At 37.6% G+C, this 24,901-nt stretch overlaps 1 protein-coding gene across 1 annotated transcript in view; it reads left to right on the top strand.

Moving 5' to 3' along the window:
* LOC139972181 (RNA-binding protein Nova-1-like) overlaps positions 1-24,901 on the top strand; it is an 80,440-nt gene that overhangs the window by 14,638 nt on the left and 40,901 nt on the right. Inside the window, exon 2 of the mRNA XM_071979182.1 lies at positions 8,454-8,597. Coding sequence (XP_071835283.1) covers positions 8,454-8,597 — 144 coding nt within the window. The remainder of the gene's footprint in view (positions 1-8,453; positions 8,598-24,901) is intronic.

The raw sequence follows: 24,901 nt of genomic DNA on the forward strand, positions 1-24,901 counted from the left end.
TGTCGGTCGACAGCCCGGTACAGATAAAACCTGTTGCTCCTAACGACTGAATTTGAAGAAAAAACGGCAGCGGAAAAAGGAGGATTTTGTCACTTTACATCTTTTGAAAATGAGCAGACAAAATGGCAGTAAAATTCATGCTTGATGAACTAAATGGGAGCTAATCATTCCTTTGAGATGAAATTGATAGTGTGTTGTGAAACTAATTGAAGCTAACAGCGCCTCGCGGAAAACAACGACATTCACTGCCTAAGGCTTCTGTATTGGAGGAGCATCTGGGAATGAATACAGCATGCGCAGAGAAAACTTAAAAAGAGTCAGATTGTATCAGAATATTATGAGTAAAAGACCCAGCGATCCGAGAACCGATGAAAAGTTAAAGAGTGAAAACATGTTTCTTTTTACCTGTGTGGAAAGGAAGCAATTTTTGAAGTTTTTTATTTAGTATTTCAAGTTTGATCATTTCTGCAACAACAGAGCAAGTGTTTGGCTGAATGAACTTTTATAAAGTTTTAGCCTGAAGAAATTTGCAAGTTTTGTACTTTTTAAACTCTCACTCATGCATTGAACCATAGGGTTTATCAGATTCGTCATTTCAGTACTTTCTCTCCTTTGGGAATAAATGAAGACTTTTCTCAAAATTTTAGAGCTCTTGAGTAGTTAAAATGGAAACCTAATCAGGTGTTAAAAATAGAAAAGCATTCATGTAGAGTGAAGTGATTTTTTGTTCTCAATGCTTCATTAATAAATGTAATGATATTTTCTACATGTATTGTACGACAATGTTCAAGATACGACAAATTCATTCGTTGCCTATATCCCAAATTATGCATTATAATCATTTTGATGCATGATCGTATAAGTACAGACTTGATGTGAAATTTGCTGCCAGCCAGTGGTTTTCGACTTTCTGTTGTTGAAAGTTTTCTTTTCAAATGAACAGCATACAGTAACTGTTCAGTGTATCTGTTAGCTTCTGTAGACTTGAATGTCGTTTAGTTAATATATATAGGCAGTACGTAACTCTTGCAGACTAAACTGAACCCATTTAGAGCTAGAAGGTCTGGTTTGTACCAGAATCGCTTTATTTTATACTTGACCCCTTGCCTAACAGTACAACATAAAGTTGACTTGTCCAGCCAGTCGTTTGGATTTCCTTTATCAACATCTTATCATCGGTATCTTTCTGGACATCCTGGTAGAGAACTTTAGTCTTCTTTAATGAGCATATCTTGCATAACATTCATTCTTGACCTAGAGATGTGTTCCACTGAATATGTATTTGCTGTCCAGTCATGGTTTGGACCTGAAGGCATTTTGACAAAGAAAAGCTGGCTAGAACCCTGCATGGTTTGGTTTATCTGCAAGACCTGCTGAAACGTTTTTGCCCGGGTTTACAGTCTCAACAGTGCAGGCATATCTAGCCTAGCTGCCGGCAGTTATCGTATGCCATTCTGTACGATTAAGAAGTATCAACGGATGTGGTGCTTTCACTTGACCACACAGGAAGCATTTCAAAAATGTTAAAAGTCTGCAGTAGTCAAAGATATACAAGAGGCTTCCCTAAAATGGATCTGTACACGCAATGCAGGTCAACTGATGTCACATTGTCCATGGTCGTGATGTAATAGTATGCTTTGATAACATAGTAAAGAGCCTGTAAATGGTTGGTGTAATACTGCTACTGTTGTGACTCTTCTTCGTTGGCTAAATATTTGTATCAAACCCTAGAGTATGCCTTAGTCCCAGACAAACAATACACTAGATACCAATACCAAATGTTCATAATTCCTTTGACATTGATGCTAGAAGGTCTCCAGTAAATGATGGATACACATTTCCAGAAAATGTCCTTCTTTCCTACCAAGTGAATATTTTTTAAATTGCAGAATTACTTCGATCATGTTTTATTGATGTTTTATAGACTAACAGCTCTGGGAAAATTATCAGCTTTTATACCAATGGATCATAAAGCAAGACCTACAGTTGCTAAAAATAAGTCAGTGATTGATTTGGGAATATGTCTTAATATTTCCATGTTTTTAGCTGGTCACTGGTATTATTTCATTTCATTTTAGTATATATATAGGTAAGAACTAAGTAGAACCATGGTTACCCAATGTTGTTTGTTGTTCATGTATACATCGGCTTTATACAGAAACTTCCTGTGAAATAAACATTCTGTACAGTTAGTAACTTGCACAGTACAGTATTATTTGTGTATATAGCATCTCAAACTTTTGTTTTGTACTCTTACATTTGTTCCTAAATTGTAGATAATTATAGCAAAGTCCTCAACAAATGATTCTTCTCCTATATGTTCAGAGTTGATAATTTATGTCAACTGTAATTTGCTAATACTTGAAACTAAATCGGGGAAGAGTTGGGGGATTGGAGGGGGGGGAGGGGTGTTGGTGGTGGAAGGAGGTGTGGGTTGTTGAAAGTGGGGAACCAGTTTGAATGAATTTTCCGAAAATACTGGAAGAATTAAGTGGCCGCTTGATATGATGTATAATGTATATACCATATGTTAGCTTTTCCTTTTAGTATCAATTTCAGCTCTGAATGAAATTAAGATGACTCAAAGAGAAACTTATTAACTTCTGCCCAGCATCTTGTGAGACTTTTCCAGCTGTTAGTTAAAGTTTTAACTGTCATAAGGTCCAATGTATAAAAAATCACACTGGATTGCAAACAGTGCTTAAGTTAATATACCAGCTAGCTTGGTGTCAAAATTCTCTTGTAAGTTATAGCAGATGTTAGCCATAAAAGTTCCTTTGACCGGATTTGGACAACTTAACTACGTCATCTGTATTCTCAATGAGGGGTTATTACACGCATGGACCAATACAAATAGTATTTGAAATGCTTTAAGCATACCGATCGTGGAGAGCGTTAACATATAGGAAGTGCTGAGGGATAAATGCTTCACAAATCTTTCTCAATAAACCTAACCAATAAAAATGGGATGGGGGGGGGGGTGTGGAGAGTTTGAGAGAGAAAGAAATGTTTTGCATGACCAAATTTGAGTAGAATTGTCTGACAACTGCAATGTAAATAAAGCAGTGTGCTTATAACTACAGTACATGGGTTACTCTTAACAATGGAGGAATTTTATCTTCTTAGGATGACCCATTCATCTTTTCTGTTAAACAGGATGTTTAGATGATTAGATTTGTATGGTGTTTCCAGAATCCAGGCTGGTATTACAGCACAAGGTTCTCTACAGATGGATTAAAGTTGTATTCATCTTTAGACAATAATCAAGAAACTTTCGCTTTTCCCATCAACCTCAAAATCTGTTTTACTAAGAGGTGTGTACAATATCTTTAAAGAATGTACATGGCATATATTCCAATGGTCAAATTTAAGCAATATATGAAAAAAGGTGTAAAGGATAGAGGTGGGGGTGGAGGGACTGATGTTTTTATCCTAGCTCAGGATCCTCTTCAAGGGCAGACTGAAACAAGTAGAGAGGAAGCAAGTAAAATGGACCAATAGTTGTAACATTGAGCAGTGAAAAGAGTAAATTTAGACGGAGCAAAGTGTAGGAGATGAAATTGCTGCAGGAGATCAACCGTGCAAGAGGGATTTAAGAAATAGAGTTGAACAAAGTAGTTCGTGAGGAATAGGGAGGAAGGAAACAAAGGGGGGGGGGGGAGGTGTGGAGGAGATACAAGAGAGAGAGTTGAAAAATGAAAACAGGGACAAATACTTAATTCTCACAAACTAGAATACTAGCAGCTAGAGTCAACAATGGAACTGGCTCTACTAAATTCCATACACCCAAACACACAGGCTTGGCTTAAAGTTAAAAAAGAAGCCAAATTCTTTTGGTTCCCTGACGTGCAATATTTCTATCAATTGAATAGAGAAAATTTTCTGGTGGAATACTTAAGGAATACGTTGTACATGCCTCTTAGCATCCTTCTTGAAGTCTAAGATAACTCATGTGATTCATGTCATACTTGGAAATAATACCTTGTTCCTTCTCAACCCATCCTTCTCCTAAACCTGTTCTTTCCTCTCAACCTATCCTCTCTCCCTCAACCTATCCTCTCCCTCAACCCATCCCTCCTCAACCTATCCCTTTCCCTCACTCCCTCCATGGATGGGTTTATCCCTGTTGACAATCCAGTTGGAGTTGTTGCGAATAATGTAACACACATGGCTAATAATGTGGTTTGCAACATGATACTGTGGTAGGGTCTATGAAGTACCGGTAGTCTTTAAGTTCCTATCCCACCATTTTGTAGTTACCTCACCAGGGCTACAGTCTATACTCAAAATGAACTATGGGACCTGTTTGCAATAAACGTGCAATTATGGTGATCTTGAATTATGCCGTTTGTGACTCCAAACTAAAATAATGTTATCAAGTTGATGGATGTGGACGTTTATTATCGGAGGTACCTGGCCGCCTTCATTTTACTACACAAGTAAAAATTGGTACATGTGTTCACTCGTCATATACATTGGTGTTACGCATAAAATGTATCTCTAAACACAGAAGAATGAAGAGACCTCCTCTGGGGAGACTTTTGCTCTTTGAAAGATAACATTCCTGATGAAAGGAAGTGAAGAATCTTGGGTTGAGGGCTCGCACATTGTGAATTTTGTTGTAGGTGAATATTATTTAATCACTGGTAGCATGTATATCGCATATAGCTTGCTCACCTGCCACCTCGTTACCATCGTACTCTCATTTACCTTTGTTTTGGAGTGTTTAAAATGTTATTTGGTTCCTCCATTAAGTGTGAGAATGAGGAGATACAGTAGTGTAGTTCAACTCTAAACAATGAAGAGACCCACAGCTACATGATTAATGAAGAAAGTAATTAATTAAACGTAACTGTACACATCACATAAAGAGAGACTAATGAATAATGTTTACCAAACAACGAATCTATGTCATAGGTCTTCATAAAAGAAGACTCTCACAAAATATGCAATGCAGGGTTCGTCATTCTAGAATTTATTGATACATCTCAAAATGCCGTGATCTTTTGGTCCAGGTACTGTATCCTAGCATACTTTGTGAATAATTGTCATTTTAGGTTAATATTGTAAAAAAACTTTATGGCAGCATGGCTTGAAAGAGAGAGTATATATACTAAGTTCTGTGATCACCATTAGGGAATTTAATACATTTTAGTTGCTTTAATAAGCCCACAGAAAGTCTAGAATTTCCCAAATTTGATTATTACCGTTGAAACGCATCCTGGTTGTGGATATTTTCCCCTGACGATTCCTTGCATACGTAGTCCTGGGCCTTCTCGTGATTGACGGGTAAAAATGAACACGATACGTTTTTTCTCATTCGTGTACCAGACTGCACAAGAAACTCTCGCTTCATACGACGGAACCGTACTTAATTCTCAGCTTTACCCGTTCTCCCATCTCATGGCGCAAGGTTTGATTTGCGCTATAAGCTCTCCTTCGATTCTGTGCGGATAGACAAACACTGCAAAATCCAGTCCAAACGTAAAACCATCAAATTACTCAGACACACTGTATTGATTATAATAGTGGAAAAGAGGACTCTAATACACGAAGAGAAACTGAGAACGTTTGGAGTGGCTAAACAAAACTGTGGATCAATTCTGCAAACATTTCCTGGAGCCTTTCGTACTAAAATTAGGCAAGGCCCAACGGTCAGAAACTCTGTGATGTTGCACAGTCTGTTGTGGGGAAGGTCATAGCTACTTGTTTCACAGTCAGCCTTTGAGGAAGTGAATGTTTTCCACTGTACATTTCATGCTAACAATGTAATTCAGCAACAGGTTACACATCAATTAAAGAGCTCTAGGGCAAAAAACAAAAGGTTTTAACAGGTAGCTGGCAAGTTAATTGGGTAGCAAAATGCTAACCTATGGTTGAATTGTAAACTATGCATTTCCTTGCCTAAAGATAGAATTGAGATTTGGAAAGATACAATGCAATTTTTTTGGTACATATATAGAGTTTTTCATGTTTATCTTAGTAGTAGTTCATTGCTTGCTACTGCAGCTATTGTCTTAAATTTTTCTTAACAAGTTAATTAAAGAATAAAAGGATAATCCTGGATTTTGTCTTTTAATTAAGTAAATATTTACTGATACAAAAAGGAATGTAGCATGCATTGTTATATGCAATCGTTAGGCTGACAGGCCTATCCTAAAACATGAATACATTTTTTTGAAACATTGGTTTTGTCTATATTTTTACTGATAAAAAGGAACAAAGTATATAAGCATGCTGTTGTTGTATGCATTGCATTCGTTAGGCAGACAGGCCTATCCTTAAAATTGAATCAAATTTTGAAACCAGTACTGTTTTAATTGTCGAGTCATCTGTTTCTAGTCTAACAGTTTCCTCTCAATACATAAAACAGTTGCAAATTTTACACCTGTAGACTAGTGCTTGGTTGAAACTTGATTTACGCTTGTAAATGTTTACCTATGTTCATTTAGACAAAAGGTTAGATGATGATTTTATAATTGTATTGTCACTATTTATCAATGTTGTTCCATTAATAACTTTGCCAGCTGTTGCTGAGCTAATTATTTACAACCTCTTTCATATAGCTAGAGAAATTACTGGCAGATGAAATTAGCTTTCATGATTCATCTTTCCTTCATTGATAATGATGACGACAACAACCGCGCGTGTACAAGAGCATTATCAGGGACTTGAATAAACAATTGACCAGATTGTTTGAGCTATTAGCTTATTTTTTTCAAAGAAAAATTGTACATGAATCTGCAAATTGGACAGACTGAACATGATGCTGAAGCACTTGATTATAACTTAACTTTGAAAAAGTAAGAAAGAAAAAAAACCCCTCAAATTCCATTACCTAGCAAGCTGGAATGATGTGCTGTTTTTGTATGAATGATGTGGAAATTTCCGTCTTTTCACTCAACAATCTGCAACAAACTGGCATATTGAGTCTTAACAGTTAGTTGACAACACTTGGAGCTTTCTCTGTGACTGTTCAATGTATATATGTGTGTGTGTATGTGCATACAGGAATATATGTGTGGAAAAATTATCTGCTGTGAAAATAAAAGGCCAAGGCCTGAAGTATTGATATAGTATTTGTTTTGAAAGTCATTAGACAGTCATTTATAATAATCGCCTTACATATGGTTCTGAACAAATATGCAATACTGTGTGGTTGTTTCAATTCATTTGTCTCTTAACTGTCTCCTCGGAACAAGCACAAACAACAAGGATGGCACAGGAAGTACAAGCAAAAGCATAGAGAGAGGGCAGTGTCCTTCCAAAGATTGTCATTGGGAAGTAAAGTTGCAGGATGATACCAGTTCTTCGGCCTAGGGTAGATAACACATAAGTATCGTCATTAGTAAATGCCCCCTTAAAACAGGTAAATATTGGGGTCTGCGTATTTGTGTACGTTACAGACAAAACCAGCTGTTTTTACCGTCAACGCTCTCACGTTTTTACGTGAGTGGCATCCGGACTATATTACATGTTGTGCACTATGTCTGATCCCTGTTTAGATACGCACAGTCATCTTAAAAGTATTGCAGAAAAGAGAAGCTTTATAAATTATTAACCTGTGATCACTCCAGAGGGTTTCCAAACTTTTTTTGGATCTTTCTGTTATTTCTTCGTTTTGTCGACTGATTTCAAGTATGGTGTACATACTGATTGAGGACAGACATGAAACGATTCCCTGTGTTGCATAAATTCTTCCCTTTGCAGCTTCCATTTATCAAAAAAAAAATTCAATGAAATGTACCCAATATATTATATGCAGTGCATATTGTTTATCATTGGGTTAAAACAGTTTTGTCATGTGGCATATACAACCAGGTTCGCAATGAAGTGACTGTTGTTTTCATTGGGGGTATTATTACCATGGCAGGTGTTGTTTATAGAACCTTGATCTAAATGATCTGCTGATCTTATGTTCTAATAATAAATTCATAGGATTGAATCCACTTTACATACAGAAAATAGAATTATTGCCAAATATTTGCTAGACAGAGACGAAAAGTGGTCAGTCCAGTTCATAACGAGCAATTTAAAGACTTGCTCACCCGTTGGGAATTGTAGAGAATATTTGCATCTCATGTTTATTTATATAGATGCAAATATTGGTGGCTTTGGCTTAGGATCCTACCATGGGTGTGTTATGTCAAGAAATTAATCTCAGTTCCTCGGAGATACCGTATCTACGAAGAAAGACATGTTATAACAAACAGTTCAAGATCTTGCAGCCTTTTCTTTAGAAATGGCATATCTGTCATTTTTCTCCACTTCATGGGATGCTTGACTTTGTCAAACCTCACCCAAAGCCTGCTAAATTATGAATTTATTTAAAGAGTTGATGGAACAATCTTATGAAGATAATAATAAATTGCTCATGTTACAGACTCATTATAAAGCACTGAAACTTACGATTTGTAACATTATTATGATTTTTGTCACTTTTTGTTTTGCAGATGATAACAAATACATTGTTAAACTACTAATACCAAGCACAGTAGCAGGATCAATAATTGGCAAAGGTGGACAAACAATAGCACAACTTCAGAGAGATACAGGGACCAACATAAAACTCTCCAAAGCTAACGACTTCTATCCAGGTATGTTTATTTTGTTTTTGCTTGCTTGCTCCATCAGCGAAGTCGGTTAAAGGGCTCCCTGGCTCCATGCATGATGGGTTCTCCTCAATAGTGAACCACTGTTATCTGCCTTTAAGTAATATGTGCACTCTGACCTGTATACATAGACTGGCAACAAGTTTCTGCTCTCTCACATGACGACGGCATGAGAGGTCATACAGTACCCATGGTTAGGATTACCCATTTTCTGGTGGACTGTTGCACAGAGACCCCCCTCCCTTGCATCCTTCTCATCCAATAATGTATTAGTTAGCTATTCCAGAGGGAGTGGGTTGGTTGACAGGAACTGTTTTAAACTTTGTAGCAGGTTTGCTTCCACTTAGACCTGATCCCTGAACTGACTAGCGCCAAAATTCTTCCTGTGTAGGTTCCAATTTTTTTCCTTTTCTCTGTTTGAACATAAACATGAATGCTGATACCCCAAGAGTTTGTGCCATCACATAGTAAAATAATTTATTACAACTGTCTCACAACATGCACATATTTTACTTGAGATTCATTAGGCGGGAAAATATTTCCCAAAATGCTGTTGAATGGTTGCCAGGGCAACAGTTTATTCAGATAACATAAAGCTGGCCACAAGTGATTGCCTAGAAATGACAGACTGTGTTTGTTTAGTTTTGGAATACACTGAAGAGAGAAAGAGAGAAAATGAGAAGGAGAGAGAAAGGGAGAGGAGAGAAAAGGTACATGCATCCATTACTGGAGATAAAACTGAGATAACGAAGTTATGAATCATACCTTTGTCTGGAATTAACTTTCTCTTGTCCATGGAATGCCAAAAGGGACAATATTTTCCAAATTCACATACATGTATGTTAAATTAAAATTCTTGACATCAGGCAATGATAAAAACTCAAATAACTGGCCTATGCATTTGGAGTTTCAAGGTCACTTTGTGTCCCTGCTTACCTGTCTCCTCACAAGCTTATCACTCTCACTAAACTGTGTCAAGAGTGAACTGGTAATTTTTTTTTAATACTGTTATCACATAGCAGTTGGAAACTCTATTTGTGTCCCGCCTCATATCATCAATTGCAAACAAAATACTGTAATTTAGCCAAAGGACATCAATTTGTTTAAAGAAGAAAAGAAAAAAAAAAAAGAAAAACATTGTGGCATATTTGCATTTACTTAAACCAATATAATACTGTTCACAGTACACTCTACAGTTTGCTATTTAGGGATGAGTTCTGTGCTAAAAAAAACTGTTGTCTAGTGATAATGTAACTTGCACGTGTACATTAAATGAGGTCTCCTTGCAAGATATTATCAGCAAAATTGAGATGAGAAGTTTGCCGTTTCCTGACTTCTCAGTCGTGTGACAAGCCTTCATTTCTCTACATTAGATGATGTTCTGAATAGCCCTGGGGCTCACTTCTCATTGAGCTGATAAGTTGGATCTTAAGGGGATAACTTGCAGTTTCAAGTTGAACCTCAAAACCCCCAGAGGTGTCTGTCATGAGTACATAAAACAGTACATATCCTGATTCGACTACGTGATTATTCCTTAAGCAATACTTCAAGTTGGATTCCTCAATGTTTCCATAACTCTTAATTATGTATGGATGCACATATTGGCTGGCTGAGAGTGAGGGCCTGTGGTAGTAGTAGTAAGATACCATAGGAGTTTGAAAAAGATTTAGAAAAAATTGCAAATGACAAAACTGAAATGAAATCGAGCAAGATCTTGCGATTTTCTCGTCAATTTTTTTAGTCATGTATCTTGTATGAGTGACCTTGAACATATCCCCTCAAGGGTTACTCAAATTTAATTCTGTTGGTGATTGCCTACTCAGAAATTGAGTTTGAGCTCTTGAAACACACAGTAACGTTAGTTATTGAAGAAGCTTCTCGTGTTTGGGGACAATTGACGATGATGATGAAACCAGTCTTTTTACGGAATCTCTCAACCAGATGTGTCGGTAAATGTCCTAAAAATATGAAGCAAAATGTATACGCATATATATATGTGTGTGTGTTTTCTCAAAGAAAACGAAAAAGGAGAGAGGAGCAAAGATGTATAAATATATGTTAACAAGTTCTAAGCAATACTCTAACTTACATCAATGAGTTGAAGGGTTCCTGCAAACTATTTGTTGTGATCTGATTAATTCAGGACAACAAGCTTGATAATTATTTGTCAGAATTTGTTTCAGGTAGTGAAGTGAAAGATTGTTCATGAATGAATATTCTAGTTAAGAACATGACCATTAAAGTGCTTATAATAACAGAGGCAACCTGGAATATCTCATGCCTTTTCAAGACTTGTAGTTTTCCATCTGTACATGTTTGTAGGTTCCGGCAAGTTTTGGAGTATTTGGCTCGTTATACCAGGGAATAAATTAAGTGTTCAAATTCTGTGTAGCAGTTCTGAAGGCAGTTTGCACTCTCACTTATAAAATACTACGGTTCATCTGTATAAAAACTGCTATTACAACATTGCACTTGGTTCTAAAGCATTGTTGCCAGTTTTGCATAGCATGATGCCACTACTAGACAAATTATTTCCTGTAGAAATTCCTCCCAAAATTGTTAAATAGTCATTACGCAGGTAGATTAATGTCTTTCCCTTATTTACTCTGCTCCTCGCTTACCTGTCTCCTCACAACCTAAGCGCCCATTCTACCGTGCCTATAGTGTCCTGGTAACATTTTAACACTCTGCGCCCTCTGTGACCGGCCCCGCGGTCATTGCCATTTTCATTCTACCATTCTTAGTGCCTGCAGGAGTTTTTTTCTTCGATCGGAATATTTCCTTCGGATTTTGTCCTTGCGGTAGCTGAGGATTCAGGAGTTGTTACTTCCATCGGATTCCATTTATCTTAGACGTCCTTTCCAGCCGGATAAGTATCCTCTTCTTGTATAGGGAGGGATTTTGGGGCTGTTTTGTGTGAGCGACCTTCACACGAAGGTTTCCTTTTGTTGTTGTTGCAGGGAGGGTAGCAGTTTGTTACATAGTCATTGTGCAGATAGATTATGGTATCACACTTACGTGACTAGTACATGTGAGCTTGATACATTCTACTGTCCACAGTCTCTGTATTAACAATCGAAATTGTATGATTTATGACATGTGTGTATGTAAATTCTTCTTCTGTTTACTTTTGCGAAAGTGCTCTTTGACCTTTGTAATATTTCCACAGTTTGTATCCACTTGGAATCTTCATATTTGTAAAACTTAATTTACAACCACAATTCTACTGCCAAAGTTGCCAATTTTTTTTTTCCTATTGTTCGCTGCAAAACTGGTAGGTATTTACCAAATCGAAATGAGAAGTAGTTGTACCCTATCAAAAACAGCATCTTGTGTTTTAGAGGAAGTGATCCACGAATGGGAAAATAAATAAAGTTTTCCGTGCATTGATAGTTCAAGTTTATTAAAAATGGATGTCGTGGGAAAAGTGATCAATGATAATCGGTTGGAATGAGATGGCTGTAGTGACCTTGATATCACAGAAATGAACTTTTAATAGCGAGTTCAGTTTTACACACCATTGTTAATATATATACCTCCTGTATTACGTTGCATGTACTCTTGTAGTTTTGATCAACTCAAAGCTTATGTGATAAACAGATACAGGGATTCACTATTGGGATGTGGGCAGAAGTGGGGGGGGGGGGGGAGGAAGGGGGCGGAGGAGGGCAGATCTGAAATAATGTATAATGGGGTAATCATGGCAGAAACCAGATAGGAAATAGCCAACATAATATGACCAAAAAATAAAGTTATGGCTAAGAACAAAAATATCAGCCAGTTTTCCGTTGTTCATTTACTCACTAGTTAAAATGATGATTATTATTATTTTTATATTACTAGTTAGCGGTTACAAATCAAACATACAATGATATACTGTAATTTGCTTTCAAAAATTTAATTGCCTCCTGTTTGGTTTTTGCTATTGAAGTGCACATGTATCTATTGTAATTTTACTTAAACTAAAGCAGCAATACAGAAAAAGGGTTTGTAAATACTTATTAACAAATCGTGCAGAGTTAAAGAAACTTAGTTTGTTAGAAATAGGTTTAGAAGTTGGTGACCTCCAAGCTTTATTTAAAGAACAGTGTTCTGGCTAGCATAGGCATTATATAAGTTTCTAAATGTGATAAATGTATTGATAGTAGTTTGTGGAAGGGAGTGGGAGAGCGATGGAGGGGTGGGGAGGGGTGGGATAGGAAGAATGAGAATCATCCACAGTGATGCAGCACTTTTTCAACTTTTTTGATAAATTGGTCAGAATAACTATTGTATCCACCAACTCTTCAATTTTGTTGAATTTAGTTTGCTCCTTGCTTACTTGTCTCCCAACAACATTAGCACTCTCGTTCTACCGTGCCTAGAATGAACTGGTAACCTTTTAACACTGTGCACCCTCTATGACCTGCCCCTCCGAATAATGTTCTTCCTTCTCATTCTACCATCCAAAGTGCCAGCATCGTACCTTTTTTGTCTGGATTAATTTGTACGTAATTCATTCGGAATTGTGACCCAAGGATTCTACTTTAGTATCCATGTGGATACTAAAGTAACCCGATAAGTATCCTTTTTGCATTTTGTTCGATTTTGTTCCGCTCATTGGAAAACACAACTAACGGAAGGTTCAATATCTCCAAAAGTTATCTGTTACTCATCAATAAGCACATAATCACAGGCCTGTATTAACCCTTTTCTAGCTGCAGGAAGTACTACTGTATACCAGGGCATTCCATAAACTTGGTAAAGGGCTGATCTGCACTCACCTTGACACCATTTTAGGCAGAAATGAAACATTTGATAACGTTCACTATGCGGAGTGAGTAGTATCTTGGACGAAGCATGTGGGAAGTAGTGTATGGTATATATGAATATGAAAGTTCCAACCAACTTAATTAAACTGTTACAGGTGTTAATACTTCTAATATATATTACCTTGAAGAGAGAGAGACAGAGATAGATAGGTAATTACCTCATCCAAGGTTACTTACTATAAACAAGGAGGTCACCACAGGTTAAAAAAAAAAACATAGTCTTTAAACCTCAACAGTCTGTGTTGAATATGGCAAAGTCAAGTGGAAATTCTATTTGACGTTTTGGAGGAAAGATAAGAAAACTTTGATCTGCTACCAAGTCTGAACCAAATCTAAATTAAAAAAAAACGAAGCTATAAAGTATATAATGGTTTAAAATTGTTGATTCTTGAATTTTCCTTCCATATTGGGTGGAACAGTTAAGTAACTTGCTAATTAAGATCAAGCAGCCAAGTGATTGTAACCGCATCGATGCCTCGGCAGTGAGATTGATGGGTATCCAATTACGCACAAATAGCACATGTATGACTGAACCAGATGGCAGGCAGAAAGATACAACCAAACACAAACTATAGCTTGGAAGCTGAGGCTTGGACGCTGAGGCTTGGAAGCTGCATTTTGAATTGGGTTGAAACCTTTGTACCGCTCTATAGCCAAGCTGTGTAATATTTATAAATGATCTACCTATTCTCCTATCCCGCCTCTCCAAAGTCTAATTAATGGATCCATTTTGACTAAAATGCAATCTGCACAGAGTAAGCAGAAGTTAGGAATACATTTGGACCATATGAAAACAGTTGGTCATGATGCTGCGTTGTATGGTTGTATGTGTCACTGAAATGGCTTGTAAACATGATAACTCAATATTCTAACGGTGGATGGACTTCAAACTTTGTATGTAGATGCACCATATTGAATTCTTAGTTGCTTTTGTGTTTGGCTGGGATCAAAGGCCATGCCAGGTCACCACAGGTCAAACTTTGAAAACCTTGTAAATACAACATCTCAAGAGGGAAAGAATTGATGAATCTCATATTGACATGAGGATGTTTAGTAGTTTCCATATTAAGTAGAAGAACCCTATTTATTTTGGTGTAGGCCACCACTGATCAAACTTTGAAAACCTTGTGAACAAGATGACTCAATATCACAAAGTTGGATGGACTCTAAACTTGGCATGTATATGCAAAATATTTACGTCTTGACTGCTATTGCTTTTGGTTGGGATCAAATGTCATACTAGGTCACCAGAGGTCAAACTGTAACTCAAAAAGGTCATGATGGATTAATTTCATACTTGGTAAGTGGATCCGTCTCATTAAGTACAAGAATACTATTTTTTCTGTGAAGTTCAGTGGTCATTTAGGGTCAACAGACGTCAGTCCAAAATCTTTTAATCATCCAAAATTAAAGCTACAATTTACCTGTGAATTCATCAATGCTATGATTTTCTTTTGGTGAACATAGTTTGGCCAAATTCAGTTCAGCTTAGTTTTGTGAATGTGCTCTATAATTTTTCAGCAAAACATACAGTCATCCAGGAAATTAAATTTGCTTCAGTATCAATAGTGTTACTTTAACACACTTATGCAAGCCCTTATCAGTTTTATCCTCTGAGCTTCAATAGGTCAACAAGACTGTTCTTTCTGGATATTGAAACATTTTGGAATAAAAATTCCATACTGTATAATCCTTACCAGTGGATTAAATGGTTGATGCCCCACAAGGGAGTGCTACAAAGTAAGAGTTGAAAATCTCTGATCTTTTCTGGTTTCACACTTAATTCTTGGACAAATTTAACTCGCTTGCTCTACATCAGTCAGATAGAACTTTATGTGGAATTTTGAACAATTGTATGGCAAGGAATCACAAAGCCGACTATCTTTCTGGTTCATAAATTCTTACCTTTTGTATTTACATTTTTCTGTAAATCAACAAGGAAGTATGGTTTTACATTCTCCTTCTTAACTCTTCTACACATAATACTGTGTAAGCTGCAACCAAAGCCAAGCTCATTATCTTATATCTAGATATTTCTTGCCCAGGAAACCTGAAACCAAAGGGAACAGAATGGTGATTGGAGAGAGCAGGAACTGTTGACAAAAAGTGTGTACTATATAGTGTTTCTTTGTATCTTGTGTTCAACAAGTGTTCTTTATCAATGTGTTAGGATGATTAATAGCTCTTACCCTGGAGTCAACAGAGTCTACAACTTGGAGCTATACAGCTCAGATACCAAAAAGTTGCTGGTACCTTCCAATTGTGTTTCTTTGTAGTCAGCCCATGGCCTCTCTGTTGTAAGCAGGCTGGCTATATAGCAAGTGCATACATATTTAAACAAAGTACAAAAAAGAGACTACATGTTTTATCGTGAAAGTCAGACTGTTGATTGTACTACCAACACAATACATGACCTAAGGTATCATAGAAGCTGATAATGCAGAAGCCACAATAAATCAAAAATGTCAAAATGTGGACCCACCCTTCTCTGATTAACAGATGCAACAACAACAACAAAAAATCCATTAAATACATGGTCATGGACACATTTCTCTCTGTAAAAATCCTATATTTTGTAATAACAGTTGGTGAAGACTTATGATCCTAAAGTTAAACCTTAACTCTTAAAGGGTGTGAAGACTCGCGCAAAAAGAAACGTCTAATGCCGGTAATTTGACCTAGTTTCGAATGAGGTGTAACAGAAGTGTTAAACACCACCATCGATCCCAGAAAATACACACACAGCTTGCTACCGTCGGTAATTAGACACTAGTGTTCAGTCAGTACATACAGCTGCGGTCAATACCCACAGTACAGTATACAAACGATACAGCGATGGACATCTCAGGTCCAGCTAAAGATACCAATTAAGGTATCACGGTTCATTACTGTCTGCATTTTGTAGCGACACGAACAAAATGTCACTAATTGCAAGCAACAGAAAGTTAACTTTTTCAGATGGCCGCACAGGGTTTGGGGCGAGTCTTCAATGCCTTTAAAGCATGTTGCTAGGGAGTTTTTATAGACTCTGCTGAGTCTTTGACAATCCTCCTGAGCAGTTGCTGCTGTTTGTTATGGTATTGGCTGACAGGATCAAATAGGAAGGTACTGCCTTGACTGTGAAGAGGGATGCGTGCAGTGTAGTACAGTACTGTGCATTTGATGTACAGGCCTGTTAGGATATATAAAGCAAATTTGAGTTAAAAAGGAGATGCGAAAGTCTTAGCATTCTATCTAGAAGTTAGAAGCTATCAAAAGTATATGTACTGTAGTTCCAGCTCATTAGGGTGACAATTCATTCAGGCATGGATGAGTTTATACTGACCATGCTAGACAAAATCCTGTAAAATTATTTATGGCAATTATAATAGACTACTTTTGTGTAATCTTGAGGTAAATTGACAGTACTTACATGTATTATGAGGGTCTTCTAATGGCTGGAATCAGTTAATCAAAGGGACAGTCAAATCAACTGAAACATTCAACACCAAAACATACTGTAATAACATGCCATGTACAAACTTTTCCATATGGTGAAATGCTACCCAGTGTTTGCGCAGTCTGTGTATGAACAACATCTTGTGAACCGCCAGGTTCTAACTTTAATTTGCATGAGTACCATGCCTTGTTTGTTCTTCCATCTAGGTATACATTAGATTTAATGCATATATTGAACAATTTTTGTTAAGCTAATTTCTTAGTGGGTGTCACTTGACATTTAGGACTGTATAGAAATTTATAGTTTATGATTTTAAGAAGAAAGGTGAAAATGACCTTCTGAGAGAGATATTTACCCAGTGGATATCATTTAATGAAATGTTAAGTACAGTGTAGGTGTGTTTGTATAGAAGTAATGTGTTCTACAGAGATGTGATATACAGTAGTGTTAATATACCAACGCCTCTTTTTCGTATATATTGCTTAAGTCTTTAACAATTATCCTCCTTCCCCAACCCCCTGAGTACCACTCAACTTCTCTTGACCCCCCTGCTTACCACTCAACTTCTCCCGACCGACCTGCCTACCATTTTACTTCTCCCGACCCCCCATGCCTACCACTCAACTTCTCCCAATCCCCCTGCCTTCCACTCAACTTCTCCCAACCCCCTGCCTTCCACTCAACTTCTCCCAACCCCCTGCCTTCCATTCAACTTCTCCCAACCCCCATGCCTTCCACTCAACTTCTCCCAACCCCCATGCCTACCATTCAACTTCTCCCAACCCCCATGCCTACCATTCAACTTCTCCCAACCCCCATGCCTTCCACTCAACTTCTCCCAACCCCCATGCCTTCCACTCAACTTCTCCCAACCCCCTGCCTTCCACTCAACTTCTCCCAACCCCCCTGCCTTCCACTCAACTTCTCCCAACCCCCTGCCTTCCACTCAACTTCTCCCAACCCCCATGCCTTCCACTCAACTTCTCCCAACCCCCCTGCGTACCACTCAACTTCTCCCAACCCCCATGCCTACCATTCAACTTCTCCCAACCCCCATGCCTACCATTCAACTTCTCCCAACCCCCATGCCTTCCACTCAACTTCTCCCAACCCCCATGCCTTCCACTCAACTTCTCCCAACCCCCTGCCTTCCACTCAACTTCTCCCAACCCCCCTGCCTTCCACTCAACTTCTCCCAACCCCCTGCCTTCCACTCAACTTCTCCCAACCCCCTGCCTTCCACTCAACTTCTCCCAACCCCCATGCCTTCCACTCAACTTCTCCCAACCCCCCTGCGTACCACTCAACTTCTCCCAACCCCCTGCCTTCCACTCAACTTCTCCCAACCCCCATGCCTTCCACTCAACTTCTCCCAACCCCCCTGCGTACCACTCAACTTCTCCCAACCCCCATGCCTTCCACTCAACTTCTCCCAACCCCCCTGCCTTCCATTCAACTTCTCCCAACCCCCCTGCCTTCCACTCAACTTCTCCCAACCCCCATGTCTTCCACTCAACTTCTCCCAAACACCCTGCCTACCATTCAACTTCTCCCAACCCCCTTGCGTACCACTCAACTTCTCCCAACCCCCATGCCTACCACTCAACTTCCTTTAGATACAGGAAACTTGCCGATATTGGCAGAGTGTTCATTGCACTTTTGCCTAGCCAGTTCTAAGTTTGGACTGTTTAAAACTTCAGTAGATAAAGCAAGTTATATATTTCAATCTACCTGTAATGAGTTGCATAATCACAGAACCATTCATTACCTCATGTCTTTTCATGAATGCATTCATACCAACAGTAAAAGTTTGTCTGTCTCTATGTACAGTACATATATAACCTGGACTCTCAAAAGCACACTGCAGAAATTTTCAGTTTTAGTCTTGCAGAAAATATCGGTGTGAGAGAAATTGAAGGCATTATGAGATTAAGGGAAGTTGTAGATGAAAGTAAAGAAGACCATTACTGTTGCTGCATCATCATCCTCCTCATCTTTCTTTTTCTCCTCCATCAGACTTCTTCATCTCTATGCTCCTGTCTGTACTTCTCCATCTCCTCCTGGAGTAATATTTCTGTCAGTTAGGCCTTTCATGTGTTCAAAACAAATCTGCCTTGCAATTAATTTGAAATGTCTCTGTGTAAACAAACCTTGTTAGCCAGGGAGCATTTTTATGGACTCCTCCATAAACTGACTTCTACCTTCTATAATTCCTTTGTGTATCTCTTTAATTACCTAAAAGACAGCATTGTTGATGAAAATGAATTTTTGCAAGGAGGAAAAATTATGACACAGGTTTTTTTTTAATCAACATGAAATTCTAAGGTTTAAGGAAATTGGCTTTACCCTGTGAATTTTACCTTGCCATCAAATTTGAAATGGATTAAAATAATTGCTTATGTTGCCAATGTGATGTTTCCTATTAAAAAAATAACTTTGGTGCACACAAGAGTTAGGTAGTACTAGATTATTAACTCCAAGGAAGAAATGTCAACCACACCAGTCTTGTTAACATACAAGGTAGGTGACATTAAGAGATGTCGATAGTTAGCCAATATCCCTGCCCCCTCCCCTCCCCTCCTGAGCTACCATCATCTTGTCCTGTTTGTTAGATTTCGCTCCTCTCTTACCTCTTTCCAATCTTATATATATGCACTTTCCTATCTACCTAAACCACAGGACTGGAACCGTTTTTGGCACTCCCCTATATCACATATTCATGACATGGAAAACTTTCTACTCTGAATGAATCTGCCATTCAAAGGACAGCTACTAGAATTTGCTGCAGGCTTTGCTCGGGAGCATTCATTCACTTTGTATCTACTTCAATGATCCTCTTCCAGTGCACAATATGGGGGGTATAGTGCTAAAACCTTTTCCTTTCATGTAGTTTAGGTAGATAGGATAAGGCTATATGTTGATTGGATGCAGTTAAATATCATCGCTTGCAAATCGCCAAACTTGTTAGATTTGGGGAGTAATTGTTTGGTTTAGTCATTTTCAAATGAAAGTAAATAATTATGACCCACAATAGGATTATTCCATTTGAATTTCATACAAAATGAGCCAAATCCAAGAGATGACCTGCTAAGATTTTCTGAAAATTTGTTGATTTTGTGCAACATATGGATTGACCCAATACATAATTACAATTCTGTTAATTCAAGCTTTGATAGTTAACATAATTTCCATGTCCAAAATGTCAAATACTCTAAGTGTTCAACCAGAAGCATGTTTTGTGTCATTGACTGTGTTGCAATAGTTGTTAAAATCATGACATCTCCATGAATACTGCACAGGTCCATAGAATATTATGCACTGAACATGACATCCTCAGCTTTTGTCACAAAAAAATATCGTCAATCAATTTAAAGGAGTATAGATTTGACTTCTATGTATTAAAGTTATTGGTTATTATGGTTTCCATGCACGATAAATAAACATATTTTGCATTTTGGTAAAGTTTTTGCAAAAAGATTGGGGGGCTAGTTATCATTTTATAGTATATTCACTTGGAACAGTTTTCTTCTCTTGTGTAACACTGTGGAGATATTAAAGCAAACTCTAGATGTAATCAATTTTTCTGCATTCCTAGCATACCATTCTCGCCACAACTGTAACACTCTCGTTCTAAGCACCGCGGAACGAGAGTGCTAAGGTTGTGGGGAGACAGGTAAGCTCCTGCCTCGTAAATATCCAAACCAGTAAGTTTGTGAATAATTACACACTCAAACACACACCTATCCATGATTGCTCTGGTTGTGAAAGGAAACTCTTCAGCTTGAATGAAGAAGTAAAAGGTACTTTGTAGCTGCTAAGGTGTCGGTCACAGATTTAATGCCTTCGGAAGAAACATTTGAAGGGTGCTGACAGTTAAGGCTTGAAAAGATTTTAACTTTCGATACTAACAAGGATGGAAGGTGCCCCTATTGCCTGAGAAATAAGAGGCTGCAACAAAGGATCATGATGAAGGTAAATGGAGACTTCAGGCAAAGCAGTACCGATCGATGAGATGTTTCTATTTGGAGGAGTATATACGTTGCATTCCAATGGAAAGAGACAAAAAATTGGATGTATTCCAAGAGGAAAATTTTTAGCTACTGTAAAGTAATCATAATTCAACTTTTTAAGTTGCAACTATTCCAGATGACACAAAATAGGTGGCGGTCTGTAGGAACTTAACGGCTTTACAAACAAAGTTCCATTTTCTCGTATATATGGTCAGGACTTTTGACAATTTGTTGAAATAAAGCATATTGTCAAATTCTAAGTTACTTGATAGCTCATGTGCTCAAATATACTGTGCTTAACACACTGTGTGGTCCTTTAAATGGTTGACTGCAGGTATGCTGACTTGTATACTAGGGATGTATGGACTAGCTAATGAAATAAAATATTTAGGTTAGGCCCTGTCACTTCTTGTTTGTTGATTCAAGAAATTAAGTATTTGTTTGATGGACATTCAAGACACTTTGGGTCGTAGATTGAGAATGGCGGTTACTGACTGGAGGAGACCGGTAATAGAGGACGCACAGGGTTAAAATGTCACCAGTTCACTCTGGACACGGTAGAACGATAGTGCTGAGGTTGTGAGGAGACAGGGAAGCTTGTCACTTGTAAATATCCGAGCCTCATAAGTTTTGGATGTCACTTCTTGCATGCTTGTTGATTCTAGAAATTAAGTAAATTGTTTGAGAAATCCACATTTTCCGGTTCACTCTGAAGTTTACTTTATTCCTCTAACCACGTCTACACTAATTAATGCATTACATACATCCATCCTATCAGAAATGGTGACATCTTTCAGAGTGGTAGGTCTATCCACAGAAGGTAGGTATAGTTACCCAAAAGTGGGTCAGTTGGCATGTCAGGTCAGTGGGAATATAGTCCTAAAACTGCTATCAAATCTTGTAGGCTGGATATGGGGAAGTGGGAAGTACAATTGTTGAGTGGAGACAGGTAAGCAACTTTATCTCAAAATATCCCAGGCAGTGATTTTTAGGTTTTCACAGTAAAGTTATATTATTAATCTATAACAGCTTTAATAAACACTTGCTTGTATGGCAATCCTATACGTATGTACCAGGAGTTGTAATTCATATTAGTGAATGCAGTTTTGTATTGTATGTACAGGTCAGGTGCTTTTTTTCATCATTAAGCTAAAAGTGCAATCTATATAAGTTACTGGATAATCAGGCCAAAGTTTATCACCATAGCAACATAGAAGATGTAGACTTGATACCAGATTTTTGGAAGGCAGGAAATGTATTATTAGTATCATAGAAAAGGAAAGAAAAACACCATAACCCTAAGAAGGATCTATTCTTTAAAGCAGCTCAAGGGAGCCGATTTTGATCACTTTTTCGATACTTACATGTAGACACTAGAAGCCAATGACAATGTTGAACATTTGAAGCTAGACTAGGCAACTTTCAATTCTTAAGACAAAGTTTATAACAAAAAAAGTGAATTTTTCAAATTGAACTACATAAAAAAAAATATCTGTGTATTAAACAGAATGTTGATGATGGGATGGAATCATGAATTACTTTGGTGAAAAAAATGTAGAAGGACATCTTAGTTTGATCAATCTTAGAATAAGTACACGGTAAGTCTTTGTCAAACACTGCAACCAAACTGAAACAAAAACTACTTCAAACTTGCTGGTTAAGATATTGTAGCTTGAAAAAGTCGCAGCCCACCATCACTTTAGCTATTGGCTCAGTCTGTCTTCATATCCTCGCATAGGCCAGGTACCTGTGAGATGATTCCAAGACTAAGTGTGGATAAAAATTTGTTTGCAAAGCAAGATTTTTGCCAAATTTCGATCATATGTGAAGACAGTGAAGTATGATATTATTTCAAGAAACGGAGGTTCTATTTAAAGAGTATTTGATGAATAGAGCAATAACGATACAACCTCGACCAATTACTTTAATCCGCGCTGCAGAAGCACCACTTATCTCTTCCTTGTCAATTTGTCTCGTTCTTCCTGTCATTATTGTGAAATGTCTTCCTGAATTAATTACTACTGTACCTTTATGATTTTTTGTTAGGGTCATTTTCATAAAAGCTGGGAGTGGATGTCTTCTTCTTTTAATTGGAGAACACTGTGCTATAGTACCGTAACCTAACCAGTACTCGTGCTCGTGCCGCTGGTAAAATTTATGACATTGCCCAGTTGGTGTACAGTCATTACATGTTCTTCCTGGGCTGTGACATACATACAACAGTTGCTATGCTCTGCAGTAATTAAATTATTCAGGTTAGTTCATACAGTATAATTCCACCTGTCAAATGCAATCACTTTAACCAACTCAGCCTAGGTCATAATATGAAATCTTTTGGAGCATGCTTTCTTTATTTTGGTGAAATTTCCCAGTCATTTATCAATTTATGCTTATCTCCCGTTGCCGTGGTGATCCATCAGACAGAAGGAGCAAATCTTGTTTCTTTCTTCCTTCTTTTTTATTTCCCTTTTTGGCCAAAGATGGAAGAGGATGAAAATCAATTTGATGACTTTGCCCTGTTTGATTAATCTGATCATTTTAGTTAAACTTGCTCTTCTGTACCTTAGAAAAACAAACTCCACAATTGATTACTTCATCCTGGCTTGATAAAGATGTAAAGCAAGTTGATTGATTCTCAGTTTTGACAAGCCTGTATCAGAGTAAACAGCACAATACAGCATTTCTAGTGATACCATTATTAAGGTATTATTAGATTTTCAGTGTTCAGACCTTGTCAACAAATTTTACCACAAAATTTCATATAAAGGTCCACAAGTTAGTTCTAAGGATGGATAGATTTGTTAAACTAAGTAAACTAGTCAGTAACCTATTGCACATGAGAATTCAAAAGTGGTTCAGGGGAAGGGTGGAGAGGAAGGGGATTGGTGGAGGGGGGGGGGTTCTTTAGAAGGGAAGAGTCTCCTGTGTACTGTAAAAAGGCTATCCCATTTACCATACTTCGATGAAAGGAAGTAATTGTAAAGACCTCCCAGCAACTTGCTAAGAATTTATAGCTTCAATTTATCATATGTGTGTCAGGCTAGATTAGACAGATAGCCAGCCAGACAGACCTTCTAGTGTATAATGTAGATTGCTTTACAGTACAGTAGGGCATTCATAATACAGTGAATCAGACACACAGAAAATAGTAATGCTTGACATCCATTCTTTATCACATTTATTGGCCAGTCAGATCCAAAAATTTGCTGGTCTCCATATGTTCCATTTGCACTAAAATATGAGATGATACAGGAATTTTTTCAATTTTTTGATTCCGTGTAGGGCTACTATTATGATTAGTGTTAGAAGTTAGTATGTTTTTCACATCCATTTACACATTTAAGCCAAGAGAAGGATAAAGCTGTACAGAAGAGTAGGTATGGAAGCCACCTCCTCCCGCCCCCCCTCCCCCAAGAAAACATGCAAATAAACTTGTCATATGAAAGAAGTGTTGGGCGAACCAATCTGATTGGTTCCTTTAGTTGGTAGGTTGGTGTAGAGGATGTTATTGCTAAGTTAGTAAGTCAGTAGACATGGAAGAGATGCCTGTGTTTTACTGCAGTGATGTTGAGTTGAAGGAAATGGTAAAAGAAAAGCAGGTCGTAGTCACCTCCAAATAATATCAGTAAAAACAACAACAACAACAAGAATATAGTTTGTATAGCGTGTTACAAAAATGAACATCTCAAAGCACTTCACATAGACCTATAGTAAAATATTCAAAGAAGTACAAATATAACATACATATATACAGAGGATCAATAAAAGAATTAATCAATACATTAATGACAAATAGACACAACAACAATTACAATAAATTATATTCTTCAAGAACTAATCAATAAACAGACCAAAAGATATTTAATATTTGAGAAAAATTGCCATAAAAATGTCACAGGACAATGCAATATATATAAACTAGTTAAACTGACATTGGGATAATATAGCTGCCAGTGAATTGTAATAATTAAGCTGTTTTGTTGTTGTTTTTCCCCTTATTTTCTCCTTAACAAATGCACTCGACCCATC

The sequence above is a fragment of the Apostichopus japonicus genome, chromosome 8 (assembly GCF_037975245.1).
Source record: "Apostichopus japonicus isolate 1M-3 chromosome 8, ASM3797524v1, whole genome shotgun sequence".
Lineage (NCBI taxonomy): Eukaryota > Metazoa > Echinodermata > Holothuroidea > Aspidochirotida > Stichopodidae > Apostichopus > Apostichopus japonicus.